Here is a 16,121-nt window from a genome sequence, read left to right as displayed (position 1 = left end):
TCGAGTCCCACATGCAAGGGTGTGTGGGCGCATTCTCCGGCTATTGGATTTAGCCGGCGAATAGCCGAATATCCGATATATTCACTCACCGGCAATTCTAATCACATGCAGCAACGTGCCAATCCAAAGTCATAGTTATAGCACCATATCAAGAGATGTGTATATTCTATAGTTTCGCCTTTTCTTCCTCAACATACGGCCTCGTTCGCAGCTCCTTCCTCAGTATCTTCCCCGAAGCACTCTTAGGAATCTCGTCCACAAACTCAACTCCACCACGCAATTGCTTGTGACTCGAAAGGTTCGCCTTGACGAAATCCAGAACTTCCTTCGCCGATACTGAAGTGCCATCCTTCGACTGAGAAGCCACTACGAAAGCCTTCGGAACCTCTGTGCCAAGTCTCTCCGACTGCACCCCAATCACTGCTGCATCAGCAATTTTCGAATGCGACATGAGTAGATCTTCGAGTTCCGCCGGAGCGACCTGCAGACCCTTGTACTTGATGAGCTCTTTCTTTCGGTCCACGAGATAGACCAGACCATTCTTGATATACCCCACGTCTCCGGTCCGATAAAACTCCTCGAGAAATGCAGCAGCATTGGCCGACGGGTTGTTGTGATATCCCTGACAGACAATGGGACCCGATACTAGGACTTCTCCTACTTCACCGGAAGGCATATCCTTGTTGTCGTCATCCACGATGCGTAGCTTGACATTTGGTAATATCCCTCCAACGGCGCCTGTCTCGTCTCTTGTCTCCCAGTCAGTCGCCGTGATCGAGCCATCGGTCTCTGTCGTTCCCCAGGTTTGGGTCATAAAGATTTTGCCCCGTCCAAGCTTATTGCTGACTTCTTTCGCCAGCTCCAGGCCCATAGGCGCTGCACCGCTGCACGCGATCTCGAGGTTGTCGAAGTGGCCTGTGACTTTATCACTCTTCGCAACCTGAAGCCAAATTGGCGGCACTGAAAATTGGTAGGTCGTTTGGTACTTCCTGCTGCACTCGATGAACTTGTCAAAATCGTACTTGGGCATCCAGTAGGTTGTACCTCCCATGTAGAAGGGATTGATGCTGTATTGCTGGATACCGTCGATGTGAGCCATGGGTAGATGGGCAATGGTTCGCCACGTGAATGGCTTGCCTTCCTGTGCGCGTCTGGCTTTGTACTTGGTACCAGGCTCCATGCTGCAGATGCCGCTCGCAACGAGGTTCCAATGGCTCAATCGGACGCCCTTTGGTAGCCCTGTGGTACCAGACGAGAAGAGAAGACAGGTTGTGATACTCTCCAGGTCCCGCGGGCTCGTGAATCGTTGCCAATCCATCATTCTTCCACCAAAGGATTGAAGCACGTCAGCCTGCGAGAAGCCGGAGGAGAGAAGTTTCCACTGCCTGGGAACGGAGCTGTCGATGACCAGCATCCTGTCCGACGGGAGATGACATTCCTTCGCAGCTGCGATCGTTCGCTCCTCGTACTCTCTAGAGCAGATCAATAGCTTTGCCTCAGATGTCTTGATCTGCCGAACAAGCTCGCCTACAGTGAACGCTGTGCTAGCTCCGCTGTAGACTCCCCCTGCCGCCATGATGCCGTAGAAAACGATTGACACAAAAGGACTGAGTGAAGATGTTGAGACCACAACATCTTTTCCAGGGCCTTGACGGCCAATGTCGAATCGATGGCGAAGGACGTATGCTATCTGCCGAACGAGGTCGCGGGCTTCTGCTTTGGTGACTCCATTCTGTGGGTTATCGGCGCATGTATGGATCATGGTGTCCTCTTTCGCAGAACACCAGTTCGATTCTAGACTTGTCAGGATCTAATCTTGATGAAGACGCCAAGTGGTACAGACCGAATAACAAAGTTAGTATGTCAACCTTTGGCAGATCTATGTCCTCGTACTGAGACTTGTAAACGTGCATTTTGAAATCAGGCCGTAGTGAGCGTAGAACAATAACGAGACCTCACCTTGCTCGCCTACCTAGCTCCTCCTGCCTGCAAGTCAATCGTAACCCCCCTTTGTACTTGCAGACTGGCAGTTGATGCGGGGCAAGGATTCCAATAGCCAAGGTGTAGCTGGCAGAACTGCCATCGATCGGCTCTGTTTGTTTCTGGTCACTTTGCCCAGACTTTACGTCGTCTTTGAAGGACCGAGAGAGCTGCTTGATGGCCTGGTTGAGGCCGTGGTGTTCGAGGATGACAGGTCGCGGAGCTCATTGCTCACGGCGTGCGTTGTGTGAGCAATAGCAGCTGGCTTTCAGTTCTTTCATCCATTCGAACAGCTTGTGATCCCGCGTGTTACTGCCTTTCCTGATACTCGGAACGTGGAAGTTGTGAAAGATTCATTGCAATGGCCTGGCGATGATCGGGGAAATGAGAGTCGACGTGGCCGTGGGACTGATGACGAGTCGAAGCATGCGTATGTCGACCAGGCACAGATTTGATGAGTATCAGGCACGCCGCCTTCATTCTTCCAGGCCATCTTCTCAAGTGCGAACTCTGCCCCTTTTCACATTCCGAGCTGATGGCAGTGGGAATGGACGAGCACGGCATGTTGGCGCCGTTGAGGCTTTTGGCTGGCTCTGGCCAAGACTTCCCCCCAACTTTCGCAAGCGATGTCAGGATTCGCTCGAATCGCTGGCGGCTGATTGATTGGCAAATTGACGGCGCATGGCAGTACTCAGGGTAAGCTGCGAGCGATTGTTGCGTGCTTGAATCTCATCCAGTGTCTTCATTGTGGCATTTCCCTCCTCATAGCGACGCCATCCTCGAGCCCTATGGATCCGACTGTGCGATTGACATGATTGTGCGACACGCCACCACGACGCCCGAGTGACACGAGACGCCAAAATGCGCACTGTCGCGTTGTACGGCACGATCTTCATCCTTATCGCCGGCGCTCTGATATTCTTCGCGACTTCGGGAAAGAGCGCATTCGCCTCTGAATACGTGGGAAGTTACCGGCCAGAGCCCCAAGAGCACGAATCGCATGGCAAGCCGAAGGAAGATCGACCTGGAAAGCACAACAACTGGCACTTTGACTACAAAAGAGATGGTCGCAACTATGGCCTCTCAGAAGAGCAGTGTGATATTGCATTCCCGGGGCTATACAAGGAGATCGACAGAGCGGTAGCACACAGGCTGGAGAAATGGGGAAAGATCACTCCAGATGAAGTGGAGGTGGAATGGAGAGGAGATGGAATTGTAAGAGCAATGATACACGACAACCAGTTGTATATTGTCGATCCACATGCGGTGACGGACCATAACCATCGACCGAGAACGATTTCAACGCTGAATGCGATCCATCGGGCGATTACCGCATATCCAGGGAAGCTACCAGACATTGAGTTCAGTTTCACCGTCCACGACTTTGCATTGCACGATCAATACGGGAAAGAGACGACATGGGCATATACAAGGCGAGCGCATCAGGAGAAGCTATGGCTCATGCCCGACTTTGGTCTGTGGGCTTGGCCGGATGTTGGACTGCGATCGTACGCAGAGTTGCAAGAGGTACTAGAGCATGAAGAGGACGAGTTCGTGGATAAGGTCCCGAAGCTTGTCTGGCGAGGCTCGTTGGCCGTGGGATCGAAGGACGTACGGCATGGTCTTGTGGAGCATTCCGAGGGCAAGCCGTGGTCCGATGTTCAAACACTGGACTGGTCAAACAAGACCAACATCGAAGAACGCCTTCTGACCATGCAGGACCACTGTTCCTACATGTTCGTGGCACAAACCGAAGGCAACACCTACAGTGGACGTCTGAAGTACCTCTTGAACTGCCACTCGATCCTATTTTCCCACGAGCTGGAGTGGATCGAGCTCTATCACCACTTGATGAAAAAGGAAGGTCCAGACCAGAACTATATCCAAGTGAAGCGGGACTTCAGCGATCTCCCTGGACATATGAAGAAGCTGAGCAAACCAGCCAACTTCCCAGAGTCGCAAAAGATTGCGGACAACGCGAGAAGAACATTCAGAGAACGATATCTCACCCCAGCCGCCGAAGCGTGTTACTGGCGTGCAATGATAAGGGGTTGGGCTTCAGTACAAGGCTTCACACCCGAGTTTTGGGTTGAAGTGAAGGAGTTTGATAAAGTCGCCCAGAAAGAGAAGAAGAAGCGGAAACCCAGGGGCGCACCTTTTGAAGCGTATGCGATTATGGAGGAGGTCGATTGGGCGATACCCGCAAAGGCAAGAAAGATGTGTATTGATGAATAGAACAATGGGTCGGCCGCAGTCATTGAGCGTGGCGTTTTTGGATATGGACAAAGGAATGATCAATGCGGTCTTGCATTGGAGAAGATAAAACAGCATCTCAAATGGATAGTCTGCTGACTGGGATACAGTTCCTTCGTATACAACTTTTACAAATCTGCTACAATCTCCAGCATCCTTTCACCCATACCCAGCCACCATCGAGCTGAGCTCTCTCAAGCTTCGAGCTCACCACCAAGAGAAGCAAGTACTCACATGTAGCACTGTGGCACTCTAGCACCCCAATAACACTACAATACAACACACTACTGTCGATGTTCTCACATCAGAACCATGGAACCCGACAAATACACCGAAGCCGCCAACGTCGCCTCCGACTACATCAACGCCTACTTCACGCAACTCTCCCGTCCCTCCACGCGCTCCAACCTCGCGGCCCTCTACCGCCCGCACTCCACCACGCTCTGGAACGAAATGTACGAAACCGGCGTCGAACAAATCATGAACTTCTACCACTCGCTCGACTACCAACGCATGGACTTCACCATGCGGGATTGCAAGGTCTGTCCGGCGGGGAGTCGAGAGAAGGGGGTTATGGTGCTGGTGACGGGGGATATGGATTTGGATGGGGTGGTGAGGGAGAGGGTTTATGAGGTGTTTTATTTGGAGAGGGATGGGGAGGGGTGGTTTATTGGGAGTCAGATTTTGGGGTTTTTGGATGTGGAGTCTGGTGGTGGTGGGGGGTTGACGCCGTCTTGATTGTTATAGGTGGGATGAGTTTGAATAGAATTCTCTAGTCTCTCTGTGTTCTTTGAATCCGAAAGTCGTGTTGCGGATGTTAGTGTCCTGCCGGGGTCGAATGGTCCATCTTCACATGCAAAAGCACGGCTTGCCAGGCGGAGGTAAGGCTATCTCAGGCCCTGCGCCTCTAAGACAAGCACTACAGCCACCTTACCTCCGACATCCCACCTTCCATTCAACACCCAACATCTCGATACACCCCTCACCTCACCAACCAACCACGAAACCGCCGCCATGTCGAAAGTCATCCCCATAACCTCCCAACAACACTTCAAATCCCTCGTCGCCTCCTCCACCTACGTCGTGGTCGACTTCTACGCCGACTGGTGCGGGCCCTGCAAAGTCATCAGCCCCGTCTTCGAACAACTCGCCAACCAAGAAGCCAAGCCAGGCCGCCTGACCTTCTGCAAAGTCAACGTCGACAACCAGCGGGATGTAGCGGCGACGTACGGGATCTCGGCGTAAGCAACACAACACAACACCCAAGAGCAGAATAGAGCAGGGCGGGATATTGAAGAGGACATACTGACACTCGGGCCGGGATAGCATGCCAACATTCCTCGTCCTAAAAGGCACCAAAGTCATCGAAACCATCCGCGGCGCCAACCCCTCCGCCCTGCGCTCCGCCATCCTCTCCGCCGCCGCCGACGCCGCGCGCGGCCCCGCGAAACAAAGCGCCTCCTTCTCCGGCAAAGGCCAGACGCTCGGCGCAGAAGGCAGACCAGCAGCGGCAGCAGCAAGTTCCTCAGTCCCGAGTCTGCCGAATCTCAATGTGGGCCAGCTGCTCACGGCGCCGGCGGCTTTCGCGCAGGGGAGAGGGTTTCCGCAGCTGATTGTGAGGTTCTTGGGTCTGTACTTCTCGACGCTGTTTAGCTTTGATCCGATGCGGACGGCGGAGGAGAGCCCGTTTGCGGTGAGGAGGGGGAGTGCGAATGTTAAGACGAGGTGATGTGGGATTCGTGAGTGTGGGTGTGGATATTTTGGGCGGATAAGGCGTTTTTGGGGATCATGCGATACCATGGGATGTTTTCCTCTATGAGGCATAGACCTACGACGGGACAGATCAGATAATACCACGGCGGTATGAACAAGATTTCATGAGACACGGAATAGTGACGTGAGTTCAAACTTTTCTTACAAGCGTATATGAGTTTCTAGACTTCGCGAGGCCTATCCAAGCAGCTTTCCGTCCGCGAACAGGTTCTCACAGCGTGCCCTCAATCCATTGCTTCAGCGTCATGATCGTAGTGTACGCCATTGCCACAACCCCAATGCAGATGAGGAAGATGTCGTACGCCTTATCCGTCTTCGACTCTGCCATGCCCCTAAGATGGAGAACCGGGGGATAGATGTAGACGAGCGGCACACAGGCGAAGGCTCCAATCAGCGCCACGAACTTGTCCAGATCCGAAGCGCCGAAGATGGCGATGATACCGCAAAGGATCATCATCGCACTGCGGAGGGCGTTCTTCTTCCACTTGACGGTTTTGCTCTTCTTGCCGGACGCCCGATCGCCGAAGAGCGCCTGCTCGATGATACGTACAGCGGGGAAGAGCTGTACAGGCTCGCCCACCAGCACGGCCATGGAGTAGAGAAACTGCACAGCATTGACGAGCTTGCTATCCTGAGGGAAGTTGGAGATGATCTGGATCTTCGTCTCGTCTCCAAAAGTTGCGTAGCAGAGAGCTCCCACCGAGGTGAAGATGGCCGTGATGATGAACATGATTAGGTAGAGTAGGTAGGGGAACTTCTCCGGTTGCTTCATCGATGACTGAATGGGCAGGATAAGACCGATTCCCTCGAATGTGAAGATAGCAGATCCGATGGTCAGCGTGAAGGCGGAGGGGTTGAAGAGGACCATACTTGGCGCGGGTCCTCGAGTCGCCAGGGATGAGATGTCGTAGTACCAGATGTAGACCAGGCCGATCAGGATGAAGACATCGGCGAGGAGGGCAGAGGGTCCTAGCTTGGCGATGTTGCGAATGAGTGCCAAGGGGATGAGGAGCACGAATTGGATGGCAATGAGGCCGGCGGTCCCGAATGGTTGTTCTTGGCCGATCGGTACTACGGCGTTCAAGAAGGATAGCAGGTTCTCGGCCGTGAAGATAAGACCCGCGCAGACGAAGCCAAGTTGTGAAAGGCAAATCGAGGCCAGAATGAGTGAGCGGAATCGAGGACCAAAGATTGACTCTCCAAGTTCGCCATAACCACCACCGCCGTATTTCGATCTGCATTGCAACAAGAGCCGAAAGCAGAGTGTCGTGATGATCGAGACGGAAATCAAGACCATGGATGAGAACAAGATACCGCCATTGCGGAACGCCTTGGGCAGGAACATTATTCCCGTTCCAACGAAAGCTTTGAGTAGAGTGAAGAAGGTCTTTGTCGTGCCAGCATCGCCCTCTCGCTTGATCCTCTTCGAACTCTTCCGTCGAGGCAGCAGGGGTCGTCTTTCGTCACTGGGGCTGGCTTCTCCATCCTCGATAGCAGACTCGGTGTCCAGATCAGAATCCGTATCCTCGAGATCCTCACCAGCAAAGCTCCCGTAAAGCTCCAGAAAAGACACAAAATTCCTCGTAACGGGTGTGGCGACAGTGCTAAGCCTTCTCTGCACCTTGTGTCTTTGAACGTAATGGCGTCGCATCCCGCCGGGTTGAAGCTGATCTTCAGCTGGCAGCAGTTCATCGGGATTCATCAAAGGTCGGCTGTGCTTGGCTGAGAAGGTGTTGGCACGCCTAGGCGCACTTGCACGCGCTTTGATTTTGAAGATATCGCGATGCATATCACCACCCTGCAGTCTAAGCGAGGATTCGGGAAAATCAGGCGGCGACTGTGACAGATTCCGCTCTGAAGCAGACGCATCCTGTGTGCCATCATATGCAACAGCCTCTGGCTCTGCCGAGTAGCCCTCAGGCAAATGTCTGTCAACAATCTGGGCCTCCCGCTGGGACTGGTCGTCAGATCCAGGGGTATCCACGAAATCGGCCATGGCGATAGAAAGTTCCGCTTATCTCGAGTCGAATGGGTTGGCGGGCACCTTTAGGACATCATAAAGATCGAAAACGGGCTGAGACGGGGAAGTAGAAGAGTGGCATGCCCCGTGGTGGTTGTTGAGATAAAGTTGAAAGAGGGAGAGAAGCTGGCCCGACGTGACGTGCAGACTGGTCAAAAGCATCGGCCAGGCGAGTCCGGCACGTGGTCAGCTTTATGAACGTTTGAAACCTTGTGGCAGCTGCTGCGTAAAGCTCGGGTGTTTCCGCTCCTTGTGCTTGCTGCCACTGTGATCGCGACGGCTTGGAAGCGAGTAGAGCAGTACCGAAGCATGTGTCTGGCGAGCGAGAGTCTTCACGTTTTTCTGGAGCACAACGCATTGCAAGGGCGCAAGCCCAACCCCACCTCCATCCCAGGAACTCCAGCCCGGGGATCCATGACAGCGACCACACTTTCTGCAAATGCACTGCTAGACAAGCGAGCTGCTCACATGCCACATACAGACAGTAAGACATATGCGCACTGTTCGCGTTGTTGTTGTCGTGATCAGAGGAAGCTCGATGCGATGTATTCGAATTCGCACTAAGGGGCCAAAGCCAAATTCAGTTGCTCTGCCGACTGACTTTGTTGCATTCACAGAACATGTCTCATGATATATAAAGGATACTCGCTCTCGTTACCAGCTCAAGTGCCTCTAGCTCGGCCCCGTCGAATTCAGTATTCACCCATCTTCACCATTTGCCTGTCTTTTCTTGCAGCAATCCTCCAATCTTGGATTCCAGGTCATTCCAGTGAGTGCTAGCAACTGCAGCAGTGCCCGACTCTCGAGCGTGAAAAGCGAGCGAAGTATGAGTGATACACTTGCAGCATCGTCTTGGTGTTAGGTGTGTGGAACGAAGGGCGCATACTCGGCATCTCAGAATTGATATTGAGGTGCTGGACTCGAGGAGGGGAGGCCATTGGCGTTGAACATCTTTTGAGAGCGAAGTACTCTTAACCTCTTGACTCCGGGGGCGTTCGACGTAGCACGGGTGGGAGATCCATCCGCTACGTCGTGCTCTTCCGATCTTCTCTTCTTTGTCTTGTTCAGCTGAGAAGGGATTGGAGTCTGGTAAGGGGCGACCGATGCGCGAAGGTCAAGGTCATCTAGTCCAGACGCGGTCGCAGGCGTAGCATTCTTGCCAGTCTGTGATGGTGACGGCACAGCATTGTGGAACATGGCTTGAGTTTGTGTATCCCCTTGCGTCAATGGCTCCGCTGCAATCATTCCCTGTAGAGCCTTCTTCATCCTCGGGACATGGCTTGATTGCGTGTCTAGGCTGTCTTGAAGCGGCGGTCTTGGTGGGAGGGAAAGCGCTTCGAGATCTGCGGCGGATGACCTGCTACCTCCGTTTCGCGTGGTCAACTCTGGTGCGAGCTGCGAAGTCTGAAACGGCGTCGCCATCTGTCTCTTCGATGCTCTGAGAGGTGCCTTGCCACCATCCTCACGCCCCAGAGTGACCGACGAGGTTCTCTGTTTAGGGCTCGATTCTTTCGCTTGACTGTCTTCGATAACGATGAGCTCCCTCTGGGCTGCAGACAATCCCAACTCTTCAGTTCGCGATTCAGCTGTCGGATAGTCGAGCTCGTCAGGGATTACAACCTCCTCATCTGTCTGTGAGCTGGATCTTGGGTCTGACAATGCCAGATGTGTGATTTTGACATCAGTGCTGAAGGAAGGTCAGTTACGCCTCACGAGATAGAGGTACTGATTTCGTACCTGTGAAACATTGCGTCGAGTGTCTTGGAGACTGTCTGCTTACTCCAGCCGTCCGCGTGGGCGAAAAGCAATTTGTTGGAATGGGATGGGTCGAAGCCCAAAACATTGATCTCGTCATCCGAATTACAGACCAAGTCCGTGGACACGAATCGATTTGCTGCGAGATCCAAGGTGAGCAACTACGTCCATCAAGAAGCTCGATCACGTACCTGGAAGGTAGGGCAGCGATGTGCATGTTTTGGACATTGCCCTTAAGATTTCTCGCAAATCCTGGTTGACGTGGCCAGATGCTGCTAGTTTGACATCAGAACCAATGATGTCGACGCCTGCAGGAGACCTGACGCCGGATCCGTCCTTTTCATATCGTATGGTGAAATTGTATGTCTCCACCACCTTGTCACGGTCATCCTGATCTCCATGGACGTTCACCTGGAGTGAGTGTAGCTGCCTATTTCGCAGCAAGGGAAAGACTCCATTGTCCTTCAACCTGGTGAGTAGACGAAGACTTGAAGACCCGAATCGTACTCACGAGCCAGTCTAGAAACAGATCCGAGCGTCTGCTTTTGTTTCGAAGAAGAATCGGCACCTGTGCATCCGTGTGCTTGTCGCCAGTCTTGGGAAGCTTGCCATTGGCAAAATCTTTGTAGGGTTTCACGGAGCCAGCTGTGTAGTAACGAAAGTCGAAGACGTCGCGAGTGAGAAGATATCTGCAAGGGGCGTTAGTGATGGGCGATGCCCATTCGCAAAGTGCTACGTACCGAAGGTAGAGCACGTAATTCAACTGCAACATCAAGTCAGCAAGCACAATCGGTTTGCGATCAATGAGTACGTACGCCTCCATGTATCAGCGTCTGCACTGTCTCCAGACTTTGTGTCTGGGTGACTGCCGTCTTCATGGCGTTCTGCGTAGCCCGCGTCCGCGTTCGCGTCCTTTGCTTGGTGCGATTCATGTTTCGTGTCCTGCGCCCCGGCTGCCCGGCGTCTTTACGGTGATGTTGATGAAGCTGCGTTGAAGAGAGGTGGCAAGTGAAGGAAGATGAGAGGCAGATGGGGATCGAGAAGATGAGACGGGAGGAAAAGCGCGGTGGGCTCGAAATGAAGCAAGCTATCGCAGAAGGCAGGCACGATGCAGCACGCTTGGGCCACAACGCCAACGCACGTGAACTCCAGCACTACACCTCACTCCATCGCAATGCGATTGCGCGCTCATGACTGGCATCATGCGCAAAGGTTGACCACCGGACGAGCGCAACGGCTTACTTACCCAGCACATTTCGCAAAGGGCGCGGCGCTCGGGGTCGTCAATGGCCCGTTGAAGCATCCGAGGGAAGTCGTTCGGGAGAGTGCAGTGCGCGCACATCTTCCACGCGTATGAGGAGACATGAAACTTATGGACCTACCTTCACGACATCGACCGATGTGTTTCAACCACCGTCTACTTCAACTCCGATGCCCATAGCCCTCAGATCGACCTCGCCAACACTGACCACACCTGTACTCCGTTTTTGCCGGTAAGAGTTCCATTCCATCATGGGCAGGATCCACGTCGGCCATAACAAGTCAAACATTGGAAGTTCCCTGTCTGGCTCGACCGTTGTTCATTCAGGCCATGCCCTCTCCCGTCTGCTTCGACGGTCTTGATCTCCAAGCTTTTTCTGGCATCAAACCTGCTATTCTTCCCATCTCTTTAGCAGGCCTGTAGTCTTTCCGCGATAATGACTGCCGTAAAGAGACAATCGTGCACTCGTCCAACCCGGACCCCCGGGTTTACGATCTTTTCGAGGAGAACAGCACGATCAAAGGAGGGTGAAGCGCTCGGGCACCGCCATGGAATGGCTATGGATTATGAACTGATTGTGCGAGAGCTCACATTATGGGAGGAAGCGTTCCGCAGGCCCTGTTGGTCGTAAGGTCTGAAGGAAAGGATGTGGCTGGGAACCTTGCTCCTTCGGTTTCGGATGATGCCGATGCGACTTGACTTGACTTCACCTCACTTCACCTTTCACACACTCCATACAGTTCCCACACGCATGACCTTATATCACGTTTATTTTTCATGTGACCAGTTCTGTGATGGTTTGGAGTGAGCGTAGAGTAAATTTAATGAAGAGCATACCGAAATGTATTCGGCAAACGGATTCTCGATGTCGACTCCCTACTAGCACGACCCATCGGGTCGCCACCAAGTACTATCCATACGTCCATCAGATCTCGCAAAAGCTCACAACATAGACGGGAAGACGACCTTGCAACCAGACTTAACACTCATTCGAACCTTCTATAAGTGACAATGCGCACCGGACGCAGATATCTCGAAGTTATGCAAGACCCACCTCAGCGGCCTTCTAGGCCACACGATTAAAACTCAGTGGAGCAAGAATTCTACTACAGACTACTTTAAAATGTGTGCACTACCGACTTTACTTGCAGAAAGATCCCTGTCTTCTGCGGTTCTCCACGAAGAATCCCAATTCCATGGAGGAATACGAATCCCGCTAGCCGACCGACGAGTTCTAACAGGTGATAGCGAAGGTACGCATGTGAATATGGATGGCAGCTGAATGCTAACGGTTACAATCGGCTCTCTTTGCTTCCTGATAGAACACGTGCTTGCTCTGTTTGCACGGGTAAGGCAAACTTCGACATGCTTTCAGCTGCAAGTGAACGGGAATTTCACCCGAAGATCAAGCGGTTGCATCTGAAAAGGGCAGGCCTCGATATCAAAACCGCCAGCTCCCCCAAACTCCATCTCTTTCGATGACACAACCTGAGCACCCGTCTGGAATCGACTCGAGACACATTTCCAGAGATACACACTACACTGGTCGATCGAGGCCTTCCCACTTGGCACACAGGTTACCGTCTCCATTATCAGGTCCAATCAGATAAGGGCCAGTGACGACACTACCCGCCGGCAGTGTTTCACATTCGACGAAGTACAAACAATCTCGCTCCTTCCCCATTCGGGCGCCAAGCTTTGACGTATCCGCAGCAACGGGTTCACATTGCGCAATCTTCCAGGCACCTCCGCTCGTCGCATCACCTTCGCTTGTACACTCACTCGCAAATACATGCGCATCACCGATATCGCATTCAGCACACCCGCCAACGATGTCTGAGGGCATAGACCGGGCTGGCTCGACCAGCGACGCATCGACGCCAACGTCACCGTTCTTCTATCCGGGCGCATCTGACTTCGTCTCAAAGCGCACACCAGCGACCGACAGTCGCACCACCAGCGGCCAACTCAGAACCGCCTTCAACACGATGCCTGACCCAAGATCTTCAAGCCGCAAGCCAGTTCGCCCAGGCCTTCCCTTGTTCACCTCGTCTACCTGGTCACCCAGCGGCGATCAGCCCATCCGCAGCGCTGGAATTCCTCCAAAATCGAGCTGGGAGAGCTTCGCCGGTCACCGCGGTAGTTTCAATGCTGGCCAGTCGAAGGCGTCGCCAACCACTCCCGGGTTCAACGCTGGTACCTCGCCCAACCCTTACCTCAACAGTCCACTGTCTGGCCGTGGCATCGCAAGCAATGTCAGTGGCGGTGTCCGTGGCGAAGACGGTCGATCGTATTCCAAGATGTCGCCTGGTTCTTCGAACATTCGCTACACACAGACCGAAGAGTACCACAATGCGCCGGTGTTCAGTCCACATGGCAGCACCCTTCAAGGCAGCTTCATGTCACGAACTGCTCCACTGCCGCAAGAACCATTCTGCCAACCAGACTGCAAAGCCCCAGCATCTTCCAGCGCAGGTAGCAACGTGAGCCAGTGGCCACCAGTTCCAAGCACTCCGAACTCCTCGGCGTCATCGTTTGCAACGCAGACATTCAATGAGCAGACCTCTTCCGACGAGCAAACGTCTCCAGCTAGTGGCTCTGTGGCGATCAGCGATCACTACTCCAAGACGCACCCGGAGCAGGCTGGAAGCAAGCCGGAGGTGTGGAGTGAGCGTCAACATCCACAGGGTCTTCGACGTGCTCTCAAAGACCCTCAAGCCGACTGGGAGGAGGCTTACCCTAACGCTCTTTCCATACTGACATGCATGAATCCGGAGACATACCAGATGCCATTTGGAGTAAGTTCAATCATCCACGTGTTTATCAACGCCTTCTGACTGACCTCCTAATGCAGACTCGAGTCATTAACATCAAAACAGAGTATCCGCGCAACATCCTGGTATCCCTCAGAAGCGGCAAATACTCAGTCATGGAAAAGGTTGCAGAGCGCATCATGAAAGTGTGGGACGCCCGCGAGAAAGCATCGGAGAAAGTTCTGTTCCTCTTCTCGGTCAATGGCAGCAAGAAGTACTGTGGTGTGGCCGAGATGTCTGCACCATGGGAGCGCGAAGACAAAATCCAAGACTGGGAGGAGAATCCGGCGAGCAATCCTTGTGTTGGGTACGTGCACTTCCGAAGATGTCCTGAGAACTTCAGCTAACACTCCACAGAACCATTCCCGTCGTCTGGGTCTTTGTCAAAGACGTCGCTTACCACCAGTTCATTCACATCCAACAGCCCAACAGCAGCAACCCCGTTGGAAACATGTGGAATGGCATGAATTTTCCAAGCGACACCGGACGTGAAGTCATGGAGGCGTACGTCAAAGCACCAGCCACCGCGAGCATTCTGGGCCTGCCCAGAGCCTACCAGGAGAATGAAGGCCTCCCTCCACCAGCTATCTACAACCGCCGCGGTGGCTTCAACAGTCGCAGCCATCGAGGTGGTCGTGGGGACCTACGTGGTGGTGCTCGCGGGGGCCATGCCATGACCCAGCACTGGCGTCAGCAGGCTAATTCCGGCACCAATGCGCACAGTGCAGAGTCTGATGCGGATCTGACTCCGACTGCTGCCACGATTGATGGTCAGAGATACTCTGCCGCCCGCATCGGACCGCCGCCGAAGTTCAACTCATCATCACGCCAGGCGCAGCCGCTCAGGCCACTCCAGCAGGGTCAGATGTTCTCTGTCATTGTCAACGATGAAGGCAAGTTCGAGGTCGTGGGTATGGATGATGGCACGCAAGTCCAAACGAGCTCTTCGTTGCCCACTGATGGCGTCAAAATCGAGCCGCCTTCACGACCTGGTCATGGTGGTATGAGAGGTGTTCTTCACGGCGCGCGCTCGCTCGGCAGCCTCCACCAGTCTTCCTCGTCCACGTCGACTTTGCGACCGCAGAAGGAACCTAGCGCCCCGCGTCTTCATCCAAGTGCATCCATGGTTAACAACGCTTCGGCGCAAAACCCAGGCCTGCAGCACAATGGCGGTACCTCGCCTCTCTCCGCCACCTGGTCCTCTTTCGACTTGGGACAAACCCATGCTCTGCGCTCACTGGAAGCTGTCAACATGTTGAGCCCAGACGGTCTCAGCGTCTTCCCAAGAGGAGAGGGCACGCCAACTCGCCGTCCAAGCTCCCGCGCTTCTAGACGTGCTGACAACGCTGGCCCGGACAGCTTCGAAGTGTCGCAACCGAATGCCAACTTGCTCAAGGCTAGATTCCACGCCATTGCAGCAGATCAGTACTCTATCCATGCCCACCTCGATCAGCCAGACTTGAGCGAAGCCAACAGTCGCTTCCTCATCGCCAAGATCGCTCGGGTCGTGTCTGAGAAGCGCCGCATCCAAGCTCAGCTCGTGACGATGGGCGTACATCTGGAGACCATGTCACCAATGGCTCGCAACAGCTTCAGCTCCACTGAACCCGGATCTGAATCTTCTGAGAGCGTTGATGACATCTCTCCAGTCCGCGCCGAGGACGGACGCCGCTTGCGATCAGTGTCGAAGCTTGATTCGCCTCTCCACACTATGGATGGCGGCAAGTTTGATAAGACCCCAGGAGGTAGCGAGCGCAGCAAGAGGCAGAGGTCCAACCTGTCGTCGGACTTGCAGAAGAAGAGCATCAAGGACTTGTTTGACAGCCCGAAGACGAACTCGACTCCGGCTGGCCCAGCCTGGAGCAACTCGCCCTTCTTCCCAAAGAGTGTCACCAGCCCTTGCGAGCGTCGCGCTCTCAAGATCCTGACTCCGCGTGGTAGCGGTATCAACGACTCGACTTCGCCAATGTCATTCCAGAGCTCCAACTTCCCTTCTGTTGCCACCGCGGTCAATGACGAGGACTTCTTGGACTCTTGAAGAGCCATACACACCGAAGGCCATCTAAAAATTGTCGACCGCTGAACTTGCTTCAAAACTTGTCGAAGCACTTGCACAGTACGAAACCATTGCACAACAAGCACGCTTGATACAAGCGTGTTGTCACAGCACGGGACTCTTCATTGAGCATATGCCTACGGGCTACCTGCATTGCGAAAAGCAGACTATCCTGATGTTTTGAGAGCTACTTACTCTCTTCCAGACAAC

General features: G+C 53.7%; 7 protein-coding genes across 7 annotated transcripts; 4 read left to right on the top strand and 3 right to left on the bottom strand.

The window, feature by feature from the left end:
- Positions 1-166: 166 nt before the first annotated feature.
- On the bottom strand, positions 167-1,762 carry M409DRAFT_25048 (uncharacterized protein; the record flags this gene model as incomplete). The annotated part of the gene is made up of 1 exon (XM_033807520.1): positions 167-1,762. One exon carries the CDS (start codon positions 1,760-1,762, stop codon positions 167-169), a length of 1,596 nt encoding a protein of 531 aa, XP_033665543.1.
- Positions 1,763-2,841: 1,079 nt separating this feature from the next.
- On the top strand, positions 2,842-4,215 carry M409DRAFT_25047 (uncharacterized protein; the record flags this gene model as incomplete). Its single annotated transcript, XM_033807519.1, has 1 exon — positions 2,842-4,215. One exon carries the CDS (start codon positions 2,842-2,844, stop codon positions 4,213-4,215), a length of 1,374 nt encoding a protein of 457 aa, XP_033665542.1.
- Positions 4,216-4,545: 330 nt separating this feature from the next.
- M409DRAFT_25046 (uncharacterized protein) lies at positions 4,546-4,971 on the top strand (the record flags this gene model as incomplete). Its single annotated transcript, XM_033807518.1, has 1 exon — positions 4,546-4,971. The coding sequence occupies one exon, from the start codon at positions 4,546-4,548 to the stop codon at positions 4,969-4,971; it is 426 nt and encodes a 141-aa protein (XP_033665541.1).
- Positions 4,972-5,247: 276 nt separating this feature from the next.
- On the top strand, positions 5,248-5,962 carry M409DRAFT_67769 (uncharacterized protein; the record flags this gene model as incomplete). Its single annotated transcript, XM_033817543.1, has 2 exons — positions 5,248-5,474; positions 5,560-5,962. 2 exons carry the CDS (start codon positions 5,248-5,250, stop codon positions 5,960-5,962), a joined length of 630 nt encoding a protein of 209 aa, XP_033665540.1.
- A 255-nt stretch (positions 5,963-6,217) lies between these two features.
- Positions 6,218-8,002, bottom strand: M409DRAFT_67768 (uncharacterized protein; the record flags this gene model as incomplete). The annotated part of the gene is made up of 1 exon (XM_033817542.1): positions 6,218-8,002. The coding sequence occupies one exon, from the start codon at positions 8,000-8,002 to the stop codon at positions 6,218-6,220; it is 1,785 nt and encodes a 594-aa protein (XP_033665539.1).
- A 918-nt stretch (positions 8,003-8,920) lies between these two features.
- On the bottom strand, positions 8,921-10,659 carry M409DRAFT_25043 (uncharacterized protein; the record flags this gene model as incomplete). The annotated part of the gene is made up of 6 exons (XM_033807517.1): positions 8,921-9,713; positions 9,764-9,920; positions 9,973-10,243; positions 10,293-10,470; positions 10,522-10,544; positions 10,597-10,659. The coding sequence occupies 6 exons, from the start codon at positions 10,657-10,659 to the stop codon at positions 8,921-8,923; spliced, it is 1,485 nt and encodes a 494-aa protein (XP_033665538.1).
- Positions 10,660-12,874: 2,215 nt separating this feature from the next.
- Positions 12,875-15,893, top strand: M409DRAFT_25042 (uncharacterized protein; the record flags this gene model as incomplete). Its single annotated transcript, XM_033807516.1, has 3 exons — positions 12,875-13,840; positions 13,897-14,162; positions 14,213-15,893. The coding sequence occupies 3 exons, from the start codon at positions 12,875-12,877 to the stop codon at positions 15,891-15,893; spliced, it is 2,913 nt and encodes a 970-aa protein (XP_033665537.1).
- Positions 15,894-16,121: the final 228 nt, after the last annotated feature.

The sequence above is a fragment of the Zasmidium cellare genome (genome assembly GCF_010093935.1).
Source record: "Zasmidium cellare ATCC 36951 unplaced genomic scaffold M409scaffold_25, whole genome shotgun sequence".
Lineage (NCBI taxonomy): Eukaryota > Fungi > Ascomycota > Dothideomycetes > Mycosphaerellales > Mycosphaerellaceae > Zasmidium > Zasmidium cellare.
This window is presented reverse-complemented; position numbering and strand designations above follow the sequence as displayed.